Below are 14,180 nucleotides of genomic sequence, written 5' to 3'. Positions count from 1 at the left end.
AGGCAGCAGAGAGACTAAAGGAATAGGATGCTGTGGTTGGAATTTCAAGAGATCCTTGCTAGCCAGCCCATCTGTGGCAGGAAAATCAAGTCCTGCTGTCAGTCATCTAAAGGTGAGGGGTAAAACTCATCCTTCTAACAGCAGATGTTACAAACTGCCTCAGTTGTCCAGGTGCAACAAAAGTGTGAACAGCTCAGAGGAGGTCACCTGCTGGACTGTGCTGTCCCCAGCCCCGTTTGTGATGCTATTGCCCCATCTGTCACTGAGCCTTTTCTAGTGCTTGTTGGGCCATTTGTAACACCAGGCTGTTTTCCTGTGGTGGATGGGGCAATTTGAAGATGTGGGGGCCATGGTTCAGCAGGATGGGGCTCCTGCTGCAGTGCTGGCCTTAAATTCAGCCTCTCATTTCTGACTTTGTCTGGCAGGGCAGTTGTGCTCAGCTTTGCTGACACTATTCTTTGTAGAGCTGTGCTGTAAACCTGCATATCAATCCAGGTTAAAATAACTCTTTCAAAACAACTGTGATCAGAGTCCACAGATGATTTTGTCAGCATAACCACAGACTGACATGCTTTGTCCCAGACCTAGGTACAGGAATGAGGGCAGAAAGTGGAACTGCAGGTTACTGAGGCTGAAAATGCCATGTACATATCATGCAGAAATAAAATCAAAAGGCAGGCAGGAGGTAACCTAACTGAAATTGGGCATTGCAGAAGTTACTTCTGCATTGTCAACTATTTCTTTTCTGTATACAGTGGAAAACAAAAACCCAACAGGTCATATTGCTGTTGTAGTTTGGCAAGTTCAGTGGTTTTTTTCCCTCTGGCAGCACTCTGTTCTCATCAGGGCTCACTCAAAGGTAGCTGGAGAGTTAGATCAGGGATTGAGGTTAAGTTTGGAGAGGGGCAGGTGCCATGGAGAGGTGCAGGAAATACTTTATGGCAACAGTTCCATAGAGCTCCCTGTGCAGTACAATTGGAGCATCAACGGCAGGGCAAAAACATGTGGGACATGGAAAAGGGGTGAAAAGGAGATCATTACTGAAGCTGGATCTACCAGCAGACTAAATATTTGTTGAAATGCTTCCCAGGGAATTCAGGGTATTAAATGTGACTTTGCACTTCTTGGATTTAGTAAGGTGCTTGAAACAGCCTTTCCTGATGTTTTTGGAAGCAAGCTGCCTGTGCAGCTTGTGAGGGAACAGGGTTGGAATAAAGGCTTGGTGTCAGACTGGAAGGTTGAGTTGGGCAGGGCTGTTGGGTGGGATGGGAAGGGAGAAAATCAGTGTTTGACACAATTCAGTATTTTCAGTGATTTGATGTAAATAAAGGAACAGTTGTTTGTTTATTAAGCTCCAGGTTAGTAGGCTGGGGGGAGGACAGGACTGGGATTCCCAATGTTTGGAGAAGCCAACAACTGTGGAATAAAATGAAAGAAAAAGGCGGAATGTCTACATTTTGTAATGCCTAGTCAGTGGCTTGAATTGAGGATGAAGAGTGGCTGGCTTGGTACCAGCTCTGCAGAAGAGGATTGGAGACCTTTAGTGGATTGTGAGACAAGCACAAGTGAACCTTGTTTGTTTTATGTACACAAACAAGGCAAACTGCCTGGGACATGTGGCTGAGAAGTGTTATTGAATAATCATTTATCTCTATAACAGCCAGTAAAGCCTAGGCTGGAATATGTACCCAGCTCTGGACACTAGACTTCAACAAAAATGCACCTTAAATGGAAGGAGTCCAAAAGAGACCAAACAAGCAAAGGTCTGGATAATGTTACCTGCAAGGGAAGGTTGAAGCAACTGCCTTTGGTCATTTTGTATATTAGAAGATTGTAGGAGAACCAAAGCTTTCAAAAGGGATAGATGCAAAGAGGAAGAAAATAAATCGTTGTCTGTAATGTTTGCAGGTAAGGTGGAGAACAAAGAATATAAATAGTAGGAAGGAAAATATAAGTTAGACATTCAGAAAGGTTTTTAAATAGTAAGAACATTTGTGTAGTGGGATAATTTCTCTGCAATAATATTACATTTTTTCATGAGAGGTCTCCAAGAACAGGTTAGACAAACTACTGTAAGGAATGGTTTAGTGTATTTTATGCAGGCTGAGCAGTCAGAAAGCATCAGGTGATTGGAGTTTCCTTATCCCTAACCCTCTGTGGCTATATCTGATGCTTCAGGTCCTAAGGGCTGTGGGAATGCTGCCCCACATCCCCCTGGTTTGCACAGGTTCTGCTCCACCAGCTCAGCCACCCATTCACATACACTGATAGGGCTGAGAATGGTAAAGCTTTGTCAGTTTGGATAGTTTTAAATGGAATGGATGGGGCAGCGCTCTGGTGAGCAAGCCAGATGGGTTATGAGGCACAGGAGCAGTTTTGCAGGGATCAGTGCTAAGTGGCTGGGAAGGGCAGTGGTAGGAGCTGGAAAAGGGGCATATTTGCACTTTAGGGAATCCTTTAGAGCTCACCCAGAGCCTTATTGCTTCAGAGTTCTTCATAGGATTATATTTTTCTTTTTTTTTTTTTTTTATTTGCTGTAGTAAAGTTAACAGAGTTGCTCCACAGCTCTGGTCTAAATAGTCATTTCAAAGCCAAAAAATGTGCAAGGATTAGTTAACTTCAACTGGAGTATGGTTTTACAATAGACACCCTGTTCTGACATATCAACCTCATCCTAGATTGCTGAGGGAAGCAGTGAAGGATTTGTGCCCTCTTGACATTTTCAGAGGTCAAATATGAAATCCTCTGTCATGTTGCCAGCCCAGAGAGCTACGTCCCAGCGCACGTTTCAGAGAACTAGCCATGAGAGACTGGAAGTGTTCTTTACAAGATTATTCGTGTAGCAGCTCTGCATTACTTACTATTAAATGCATATGTGTTTTTCTTTTTCCTACTCAGGGATTCTTTCCTCCCTTTGTTCTTCTGTATGCAAGAGTTTTCCTGGACTACCTGTGACACCAGCTGAACTCCTGCAGTTGACTTTTCTGACCATTAGCTGTGGTCAGGGAAATGTCACTTAAAGTTCATCTGCTGCCTCATACTGACAGCAGAGGTAGGCAGGAAGGGGAGAGTAAGGAATTACTGCTGTGTCTGCACATTCTGGTAGGGAGCTTTTGAAGACTCAAGATGAATCCTGCTTTGCTTGTCTCCAGGGTAGATGTTTATGCAGATTTAAGTGTTGCTTGCTATCTTTGCCCAAGTGGACTTGAGCTTTTATTTTGCTTTTGTGTGAGATGCCCACAATGAAAGGAGAGCACATTCAGGTTCAAGCACATGTGTATTCACAAGCACTTGAGAAGAGTATTGTTTGTTCCTTGCTCTTTATTGGAGTGCCATGGTCAGGCTGCCCTGGACACCTCATTGCAGGCATCAGCCGAGGCCTTGTTGGTGCCTCAGCTAGATGGGGAAGTTTTTTGCCTTATTTTTGTAGTTGTTGCAAAACAATATTCCTGCCATATCTCTGGTTTATCTCAAAGTGCATTTCACAGCTTGTGTAACTTTCTCTGGTGATTTCTCTCTGTAACCAGATTTATAGAACTAATCTGAGCAAGAACTGTTTGCCTCATTGATGTAGGGGTCTATATACACACTCACTGTGGTTTTCAGTTATTGTTAATTTATTCTACAAATTATTCTTTATTCACTTCTGTAGTCCAAATCCCATCTACGATGCTTGGCATGTTCAGAATTCCTGCCATGTGGACTGAATTCTACTTCTTACCCCATTGATGTGAACCCAGAGGTGATGCCTTTCCCTGGTCTTAAAAAGTTGAGAGCCAGACACAGTTAAGGGATCAGGGTCCCACAGTTAAGGGATAAGGGGTTTTTCCTCAATATTTTAATGAGGATCCTTACGGTGCACCACTTCACCGAGGGGGACGCACCACAATACACACACACACCATAGATGGCATAGACAATTTATAGACCTTACAAATTAGCATATCTCACAAGGATGCTCCAATGGGGGGCCTGGATGAATGGTGTGATATTCCTCCATCTGAGGAATTCCCCCCTGGATGGGCCAAATCTCCAGTTTACAGGATATGTTCTAGGGAGGACCTTCGTTTCCCAAGTAGGGCTTTCTGGCCTCCAGCTGCAAGGCCTTTAGGATGTTTGCTCTCCTAACAGAATACTAGGACAATGCTCAATTATCAGACTTAAGGAATTACAAGTATGCATCCTAAGAATACTGAGAATACATAAAAGTTATATAAAAGAAAGGCAAAAAATCATTTTGGTATCAGAAGAACTCTATATTTCACAGAATGTGTCTTAAAACTTTCTGTGGCAACTCCACTTCATTCTGTAAGAAAGGGTATGGAAGGCTCCACATGTGTTAGAAGTAGTTTCATATATTGCATTTATGAAGGGGCTTTTATTTTTAAGTCATTTGAGACTTCATTATGGACTTGTGTTTGAGAAATACTTAATCACTGGTCTTAAGAGAAAAATAATATCAGCAGACTATTTTACACAGGACCTAGAGGCAACACTTCACAGTTACTAACTCTACGAGCTTAGTTTTCTAGCTTCAAAAGACCTGCAACTTATCTTTAAAGCTGAAGTTCTTTAGCTTTTCTGTTTAGCTGGATGGTAATTCAGACGGTTTAAGATATGAGTATTTTAGAAATACGAAAATAAATTATTACCTTCCCTTCAGCTACTTAATACAAACCACAGTGTGGTCGTTATTTAAAAAAACAAGCTACTTGCAGCTTCAGGGAAACTGTGAGGAGCTACTGACACCATCATCCCCCTGCTCTGGTTTTACTGTGGGACGTGAGCTTTGTGTGCTCCAGAGGAGCCAGGCAGACTGAGAGATTCCTCCAGGGTTAGTGTGGTCCTGGACAGCAGAGGATCAGTTTCTTAAAACCTGATCCATTTTGGCTCTGGTTTTAAACAGGGCCCAAGGGGGTGAGAAGGTCTGTTCTGTGGAGAGCTGAAGTTAATTCCTCAAGCTGTAGTTTTCTGTCAATAGACAGATGTACTTTTGTCTCCAAGTGCCCCTGTTCTCACAGTAATTTCTCTTTCAGGGAGCAGTATTTGTGTCCTGTGGACCCTCAGGGTTTGCAGCCAATCCTTGCATGTGTACAAAACACAGGTCCAGATTCAGGAAAGACTTGCAGCTTCCTTTGACATTAAAAGATAGTAAAGGGGATTTACAGTTCATTAGCATTGTCCCCCATCCTTCCAACAGTCTGACCTATTCAATGTTTCAGAGCCATTCCCACGAGGGTCCTGGATATCCTATTCTCTATTGAAGCTTGTGTAAGGCTTTTTTGGGGGGGCTGTTTCTGAATCCTGTTCTTGGACCCAGCTTTGGGAACAGTGATTACTTTGACTGGGAGCATACTTGTAGACACTTGTTAGATGCTCCAGTGGCCCACAAAAATTTCAGCTCAGTTCCTGTGTCCCTGTGCTGTCAGATGGAGAATGGCACTTTCCTTTGCTTTGCACCAGCTGGAGATGTGCCTCAGTGTGTTGGAGGATGCAGGAGGCAGTTGCTGTGGTGTGTTTGTTAAATTAGTTGGCCTGAAGGGTTGTGCAGTGAGAGACCTTCCATCATTCTAATTCATTCTCTAAATGCTTTTCCTCTCCACAGCTCTGAAAAGTCCAGCTGCATTTCATGAACAAAGAAAGAGTTTGGAGCGTGCCAGGGTAAGATGCAATATAATCTTTAGTGCTTTGGGAAAGTCAGGAATTGTATGTCCTGTGTTTTGGGCATCCTGTAGCTGTTAATGAGCTGCAGAAGGGAAGTGTTCATAATCTGGATGTAATACAGCTTTCTGGAGTCAGAGGTGTATTAGATGGGGTGTTCTGCAGCTTGCATGTGGTGCTGGTTAGCCCTCAGTAAACTAGTTATGCCTAAAGCCTGTTGAAAATGGTGCCTGGATTTTCCCTAGAGTCATCTTTCTGGAAGTGGCTGACACTCTTCTTCCCCACTGTCCAGGCACTTGACATTTTTATTTCTATGGTGTTTGTTTTGCCCTTAAATGCTATTAAATGCTCTTATCATGTGGAGCTCAGTTCCACCTTTGAGGAAAGTTTCTCTGTTACCTGCACATGCAATTTTTACCTAGAAGACTAGAAAAATGGAAAATTGGATAGAGAGGATCCCCCTAAAATCTTGTAACGCTGAAATCACAAACTTCTGGCTCTACAGAAAGAGGAAGCCAGGCATCATACTTCATGTGCCACCTTTTCTAACTGGGGAGTTTCTTGGTAATTTCTGTTCCTCAAAAGGCCTCTGGGGATATTTTTTTCTGATTAGCCTACAGTGGGATGAAACTTGTTATGACTAAGTTTTGTTTTAAAAGTGAAAGCAACATAAGTAAAAAAAATAACAGCTGTGATTAAGAACTGTAAGGGAAGCCATTTAAACTGTGGAAGGATTGCAACAGAGAGGGGACTTTGCATTAAGACCAGTGAACAAGGGGTTTTGCTTATTTCTCTTTTTTTCCTAAAACCTTACTAAGTTAATATTTTTATGTGGGCAGCTGAGCAACTATGGTGCAGTTTTCTGACTGATTTTAATACTTATTTTCTCTGAAGGCCCATCCTGATGTCCAGTACTTACGAGTCTATTACCTGCTGCTTCCAGATTCCCACTCCTCAGCAGTGTAAAGAGTAACGTGTTCAGCCTGTCAGGGCCATCTCTGTCCATTGCTCCAAAGCACTTTCTGCTGCTAAAAGCAGCTCTGGAAGTGAAATAAACCTTGTCACAGCATTTAGATTCTGCCCCCCCAAGGGACTGCATGAGGTCTTTTAGCTTAACAAATAACATATCTTTAATCAAATTTAAAAGTATGTCCAAACCACAAGTCAGCCCTGAATGCCAGCAGTAAATGAAAGTATTTTCTGTGGACAGTGGATCCAGTGCATTTATCTCTCACATAAAAAGAAATCTCATGGATGTTTCCCTGACACAAGTTAGTGGTGGTGCATACAACAGGAAAAGAGGACTTCAGCTCCTGAGGAAGTCATTCCCAGTTTCTGTTCTGTGGGGCAGCATTGCACAATTGGCTGAGGTAATTACAATAGAAGGTCATCTTTAGAGTAAGCTCATTTTCTGGATGCCCTGGGACAGGAGATGCGTCCCTTCTCCATTTTGTGCTTATTTAGATCTCAGTAACAGCTCAAGATGGTTGTTTCTTTTAATTGTGCTGTTCAAGAGTCCCTGACTTCTGTGTCCAATCAGCTGAAGGTGGTTCTTGTTTGTGTGTTTTTGCTGCAGACAGAGGACTATCTGAAACGCAAAATCCGCTCCCGGCCCGAGAGATCAGAGCTGGTTAGGATGCACATTCTGGAAGGTATGGCAAGTGCTGAACGTGAAAACATCAACAACAAATAATAATAACTACCTTTTTAACAGCTTTCTGCTTTGCCTCTGACCTCCAAAGCTTCCTTCCACTTGGGAACAGGCAGATCATGCCTGCTGCATGATTCCTTGAGAGGGATTCAACTCTGCTTGCTCAGAATCATTCTCAGAAAAATCTGTTGTGTGAATTCAAATTGTGCAGTTTTGTATAGGTGAGCAACAATGAAATAGAATGACCATGGATTGCTCTTCTGTTAAGGGAAATCACTGTAAAATGTCCAAGAGGGATCTCAGCTTCAGAGAGGGGGGGCTATGCTGCTGCTGAGCACCAAGCTTGGGGCACAACCAGGGGAAAAGTTGAATGAGAATTGGGTGACATCAGTTTGAGTACAGTGAATTTGTCAAAAGGGCTGCTGTAGTTATCTTTGTAGCCTAAATATACATAACATCTGTCATAGCTTTGTAGTGCATAGTTACCTGTTGTTATCTATCAGTTATTTTTCTGTACAGTTACCTACTGTTACCTACAGTTGCCTTTCTGAATAGAATTAAAATACTGCTGAAGGGCATGGGTTGACCATTGTTGGATTGATGCCATTTTATTTACTTTCCCCCAAACAGAGACCTCAGCTGAACCCTCCTTGCAGGCTAAGCAGCTGAAGCTGAAGAGAGCCAGACTGGCAGATGACCTCAATGAGAAGATAGCACAGAGGCCAGGGCCCATGGAGCTGGTGGAGAAGAACATCTTGCCTGTAGAATCGAGCCTGAAGGAAGCTATTATTGGTAAGGTCAGAGGAGGATCTTTGTGGAGGGCATTTCCCACATGTGGCTGTGATTACCTATCAGTTCACCTGCATGTCTAAGAGAGTGCAATCCCATGGCTGGTCTCATTTTCCTGGCCCAGAATCACAGGCTTTCAGCCCACGGATTCAGAAAAGCAGATCTCCCTCTGGCCCAGATAATGCTATAGAGACATTAAATTATAGGGAATGTGGACATTCCAGAAGAATATGAAAGCAGTTGTGTACTCTAAAGACTTGAAAGGCTGTTGAAGATTATATTCCCTAGATTGTCTCCTTAAAATCCCTCTCTCAGTATAACATGTCAACAATATTGGTCAGGGAGAACCCACTGACTTAGATCAGGAGGGGAGACAGAATGTAAACAGGTGTGATGAAACAAAAGATGTCTGTGAACTCAAAAACTTCAGAGGATTCAAGCCCTTTAAAAATAAACCAGAACAGATGTAAATCATGCCAGTGCCATTCCAAGGGCTGAAAGGAATGCTGAGGAATAGCCTTCCCACTGCCTCAGCAGTGCTCTTTCCTGTCTCCCCAGACTGAGCAGTCTGTGTGTCTGTGGTTATTCATCCCCTCAAACATGCACAGCTACTGTAAAGACAAATGGGACACAACTGTGAGCAAGATGGAATAGTTTCCATAAAAAAGGAAAAGGACAGTGTTGTGAGAGAGCCTGGCTTCACTATTGAACGAGAGTTGAGGAAGGGTGAACTTGTGAACTGAAGTATAGGAGATGTGACTTCCTTCTGACAGAGCAAAGTACATCTCTGGATTCCTCTTGATTTTAGGTGAGGTTCAAGTGAAAGTATTTCCCTGCTTAGCAGGATTAATTTGAGAAAATGTCATCTAAAAAAACTTTGGTACATTACAAGTGTACACTCATTTGAATTTATCTGCTGTGCATATAGATGGACAGAAATGCTAATAGCAGCCAGGGCCATCACTTAATCCATTGCCCTTATTGCTTGTAAGACTAGAGGACAGTTTGGGATTCTGTCTTCCAAGACAGAAGAATCCAAGAGATTCTATCTCCTACCATACAGGATGAACACTGGAGAAGCCATGATTTAACCTTATACTGTCCAGTCTTCTTCTTTGGTGCCAGATGATAATGAAATAAGCCATGCCACTGAGCTGGGTTTGGGCAGACCTGAGATCTCTTCTTACACTCTCTGATCTTGCCTGGCTAGGAAGCCAGGGAAATGGTTCACCCCAGTCCACATCATTTTATTGTACTGATAGATAGTGAATGTAAACACTTAAACCTGATCCACTTTGGACTCTGTTCTCTCATTTTTAGCTGGTGCTTTAAGCACAGCTCTCTCCATGCCATCATTGTCTTTGTGAAAGTGTCAAGCCAAGTAATTTCTTATTCCATTTTACAGACCACAATTGATGTTTGTGTTTTTAGTTGGACAGGTGAACTACCCAAAGGTTGCAGACAATTCCTCCTTTGATGAGGACAGCAGTGATGCCCTCTCCCCAGAACAGCCTGCCAGCCATGAGTCCCAAGGCTCTGTCCCATCGCCGATGGACTCCCGGATTTGTGAGCCTCTCCCTAGCACCACTGGTACATCACTAGCTCAGGTGAGAATGTGCAGGCCTTCTGCAGTGCCCTGGAGCTTCATGCTGATTTGTTGCTGAGGAGCCTAAAAAGTGAGATTGAGGCTTCCCTTAGAGGTACAGTCTGTGAGATTTCACAAGGGGTCCTGGCTCCGTGTGGCGTCAGTGACCTCCTCTGGTTATTCCCAAACCCTCATGGTAGTGCCTTGTGGGCAGCCATTGCTTGGTGATACAGCCTATGTGCAACTGATCCCAGCAGGAAATGCTGGGAGATACAGCTGTTGGATTTTGATTCCTTTTCTGCCCTAAAAAGTTGTACTGCTTTTTAGGGACAACTAAAGCAGTGCATTAAAGGCGTCTGATTAAAAATTTGAAGGCCATGCTCCTTCCTAAGTGGACACTTCCTGCACTCTGTTAAATTGTTTCCCTCCTCTTGTCTGTATTCATTATGCCTTTTTCTGTCCCTGCAGGTTTCATCCCAGTTGCAGATTAGTGCAGACTCCAGTGAAACTCTTTTCCTACCTGAGCAGCCACCTCCACCACTGCCACCTCCACCTCTTCTGCCCCCTAGTCTTACCAATGGAGTGGCTCTTACTGCTGCCAAGCCCCCACCAACACTCATTAAGGTACTATTTTGGCTGATGTCTTCATTGTTGTAATCTGAAGGAAGATAAGAAGGTTACTTTTAAGCAGGTTTGGAGTTGGAAGCATTAGATTAACAGATGCAAAGGGAGGAAACATTTCTCACTAGTGTCTTCCTCTGACACTAATTGTAACATATTTAATGGGGTTTTCTGTTCCATGGTGTATTCATCTTTTATAAAACGGATGCTGAATGCAAAATGTTTTGAAACAATCAGTGTTATCTATAATTAGAGTCAATGAGTCTGCTTGGATGAGCAAATGATCTGGTGTGCTGGGAAAGGTGACCTGCATTATGGTGCAGCATAAGCTGCTGCCAGTGAGGTGTCTGTAATGTCTCAGTTAGAGAAGCATGGAAAGACCCTGAGGTGAACAAACTAGAAAATTTCAAAATTAAAATCCCAGGGTGTGTTCTAGTGTACATGGGGCATTACATTTTATCAGTTTCCTTTCTTACTTGCTTCCTCCTTTTCTTCTAAATAGCAAAGCCAGCCCAAGTCTGCTAGTGAGAAGTCTCAGCGCAGTAAAAAAGCCAAGGAGTTGAAGCCGAAAGTCAAGAAGCTAAAGTATCATCAGTATATTCCCCCGGACCAAAAGCAGGACAAGGGAGCTCCTCCCATGGATTCATCCTATGCCAAAATACTGCAGCAACAGCAGCTCTTTCTCCAGCTTCAGATCCTCAACCAGCAGCAGCAGCACTACAACTATCAGACCATCCTGCCAGCCCCACCTAAGTACGGGTCTGCAGTGGCAGGTCTCTTAGCAAGCACTTAGCAGAGACCTGGTGTTCTGGCTGAGAGGGGTGGCCACTGGGTGTGACAGTGTGACACACTCAGCCTTGTAGGTTCTAGAAGGCCTCAAAAAGAGCCAGCGCGAAATGAATCGGACAAAAGCAGCTGAAGTGAGTCAGCACAGCAAGGAGCATGGATACAGTCGAGAGCATTGGTGTGCTTCAGAGTCTAGGGCAGCACTAGTGACCCAGATGTTTCTGAACATGTGTTTGTGGACACTGAGGGCCTCTGGTGTCTTTCTACTGTGGTTTTGATGTCTGTGTTCTTTCTTTTCCTGCAGGCCTCCAGGAGAGCAGCAGAGTGGTGCCAGTGCCCCTGCTGTACGCAATCTCTCTGCCACAGTCAGCAGCACACCTTCAGTATCTTCTGGTTCAGGTGGGCTGATGAGACAAAACAGTAATGCTGCTGTGGGCAAGCCTGGCCCTCTGCCTGCCAACCTGGATGAGATGAAGGTAAATGTCCTGTGAAGCTGAACAGACCCTTTCTGCCATTGTCAGCGGGCAGTACTGAACCATGTTGCTGCTGATATCTAACTGATAGTTGTTCAGTTAGAAGTTCTCTTAATATTGCCCTCTTTTTTCCTCCCTTACCAGGTAGCAGAGCTGAAGCAGGAGCTAAAGTTGAGGGCCTTGCCTGTCTCGGGCACAAAGACGGACCTGATTGAGCGTCTCCGAGCTTACCAAGAGCAGAATGGTGCAGCCGGCCAAACAACCCCCACTCCCAAGCCCAGCACAGCAGCCGTCCTCCCTAAAGCTGCTGAGGTGGTGGTGGCCTTCCCAACTGCCAGGCTGAGCACAGGGCCAGCCCTGGTCACCACTGGCATTGCACCAGCAGAAGTAGTTGTGGCCACAGTCACTGGTGGCGGCGTCATGAAGTTTGGGAGCACAGGCTCAACTCCTCCTGTTTCTCCAACTCCTTCTGAGCGCTCACAAATGAGTACAGGGGATGAAAACTCGGGCACTGGAGATACCTTTGGAGAGATGGTGACTTCACCTCTGACCCAGCTCACCTTGCAGACATCTCCAGTGCAGTTCTTGGTGAAGGAAGAAAGCTCCAAGTCTGCTTCCTGCAGCATAAATGTGGCACCCAAGTCAGAGTGGTGTGGTGCTGGTAACAGCAGAGATGCAGAAGTTAGGGACAAAGACCAGATGCTGCAGGAGAAGGACAAGCAGATTGAGGAACTCACGCGCATGCTGAAACAGAAGCAGCAGCTGGTGGAGATGCTTAGGTTGCAGCTGGAGCAAGAGAAGCGTTCCCAGCAGTCCCAGCCAGCCCCAACAACCACAGGAGAAGGAACAGCCCTCACCTCCAAGCCAGGAGCGTTTGGCACCCAGGTCAAGAGTGAAAATGGTTTCCTGAGTTGCCAGTGTGCAAAGCAATCCAGTGGCCAAACAGAGCAGTTCAGCCCTGCACCAAGCGCTAGCCAAATGGACACTTCGAACCCAAGCCCAGTGCCAAAGAAGGCCGTGCTGGTGAAGCAGGAGGAGGCGGAGCCGCCGTGCCAGTCCCACAGCCCACGGCTTATCCTTGGCCAGCAAGGGAGCGCCCTCATCAAGGGCACCCCTCCCCCCACCCTCATCACTGACTCCACAGGGACCCACATTGTCCTCACCGTGACCAAGCAGAGCACCGAGAGGCAGGGCCTCTCTCCCCACGGGATGGCAGGGAGCAGCTGCCCACCCCTGCAGGTAGGCAGGGATCAGATCCCATCACGGCTGCGGGCGGTTGGATTCCTCTCTCCTCGTCCCACTCAGGTCACCATAGGATGGCCTCATGGGGTGGAAATTCAGTACAGTAAATACTGAAAAGGCTGAGTTGCTCACTGCAGTGGTTGGTAGATCGTGGCTTTGTAAAAGAGAGCAGTATAAGCAGATCTTTGGCAAAAAGGCTGGAATTTGACAATGATGAGCTGTGTACAGCAATGCACGATTGGCTCTGTGCATCACAGGCTGTTCAGCATTCTTCCAAACACACGGTTCTGCCTTTTGTCAGGCAGGACCTTGGGCTTGGACTGCAAGGGTTTGTTGCCACAGTTCACTGGTTTTTAACAACTATGCCCGTGGTAGTAAAATGAGCAGAGTGTATTTCACCTCTTGTCCTTAACTGTAGAGATTGTAGTTGGAGTGATAGATGGGTCATCTTATCTACCAAGAGGTGAAATCAGACCCTGGGAGCAGACTGTTTGCTTTTTGGCTGCTCTTTGTTTTAATGCATGTCAGTATTCCAGTGTTAACAGAGTCTTTCATCAGAGATGATTTACGAATCCCCTGCTGGCATGAGCTCAGCACTTAACAGAAGTGTTCCGAGTGTTCCTTCCAGGAAGGGATAAATATGCCCAAGTTTGATGGCATAAGTCAAACCTCAGCACCTTCCATGACATCAAAGATAATTTTCATTCTCTGCTGATACATTTCTTGCACTTTCTGCGGAGCAAGTGCCAGTGTCTGCCATTAGTGACAGGCGCTGAGCAGGCTATGTTTGCTGCATAGCAGGTGAGATGTCGGCAGCAGAGAATCTCACCTGAGCTCCACCACTGCTCCACAAGGGCACAGCTCCTGTCAGGTCTGGCAGTCCTTGAGGCGTGTCATGGGTAGCCCAGGGATTTAGGCTGGTACTACATCCTCTCTTAGGACTCTCAATTGCATCCAGTCTGATTTCTCTGCTCAGGGAAAGACAAGGATGGAATTTCATAAAGAATAAAGAGTGGAGAAAAAACAAACTTATAAATCCTGTAAGAAGCCTAAGCCCTGTGTCAGTGTCATGTCTGGGGAATAACCTGTTATGGATACCCTTTTCTTCCCAGAGTGTACAATCATCACCCGCTAAAACGTCCAGCCAACTGCCGTGTCAGGTACCTGCAAACACCCCTCAGCAGCCCACGCACGCAGCAGCAGCAGCAGCAGCAGCAGCAGCAGCAGCAGGAGCAGCAGCAGCAGCAGCAGCAGGAGCAGCAGCAGCAGCCCAGAGGACCAAACCAATCTAAGGTAGCTCACTGCCTGCTCACTTTTCTCCCTTGGTTTTCTTTGCCTGTTCCCAGCGTTTGTACCCACAGGCAGTGGGTAC

The 14,180-nt window shown here is 45.3% G+C and overlaps 1 protein-coding gene across 3 annotated transcripts in view; it reads left to right on the top strand.

The window, feature by feature from the left end:
• MRTFA (myocardin related transcription factor A) overlaps positions 1-14,180 on the top strand; it is a 77,486-nt gene that overhangs the window by 56,666 nt on the left and 6,640 nt on the right. Inside the window, exons 3-12 of one of the 3 annotated variants that reach the window (XM_030961094.1) lie at positions 5,606-5,661; positions 7,238-7,313; positions 7,943-8,104; positions 9,533-9,708; positions 10,155-10,310; positions 10,810-11,060; positions 11,398-11,569; positions 11,711-12,805; positions 13,921-14,001; positions 14,051-14,101. In XM_030961094.1, the coding sequence (XP_030816954.1) occupies positions 5,606-5,661; positions 7,238-7,313; positions 7,943-8,104; positions 9,533-9,708; positions 10,155-10,310; positions 10,810-11,060; positions 11,398-11,569; positions 11,711-12,805; positions 13,921-14,001; positions 14,051-14,101 (2,276 nt within the window). Of the gene's footprint in view, positions 1-5,605; positions 5,662-7,237; positions 7,314-7,942; positions 8,105-9,532; positions 9,709-10,154; positions 10,311-10,809; positions 11,061-11,397; positions 11,570-11,710; positions 12,806-13,920; positions 14,102-14,180 lie in introns of all 3 variants that reach the window. The other 2 variants (XM_030961093.1, XM_030961096.1) reach the window with 2 other exon arrangements.

This window comes from Camarhynchus parvulus, chromosome 1A (assembly GCF_901933205.1).
Source record: "Camarhynchus parvulus chromosome 1A, STF_HiC, whole genome shotgun sequence".
In the NCBI taxonomy this organism is placed as follows: Eukaryota; Metazoa; Chordata; class Aves; order Passeriformes; family Thraupidae; genus Camarhynchus; species Camarhynchus parvulus.
Note: the sequence above shows the minus strand (reverse complement) of the source record. Positions and strands in the feature narration are given on the sequence as shown.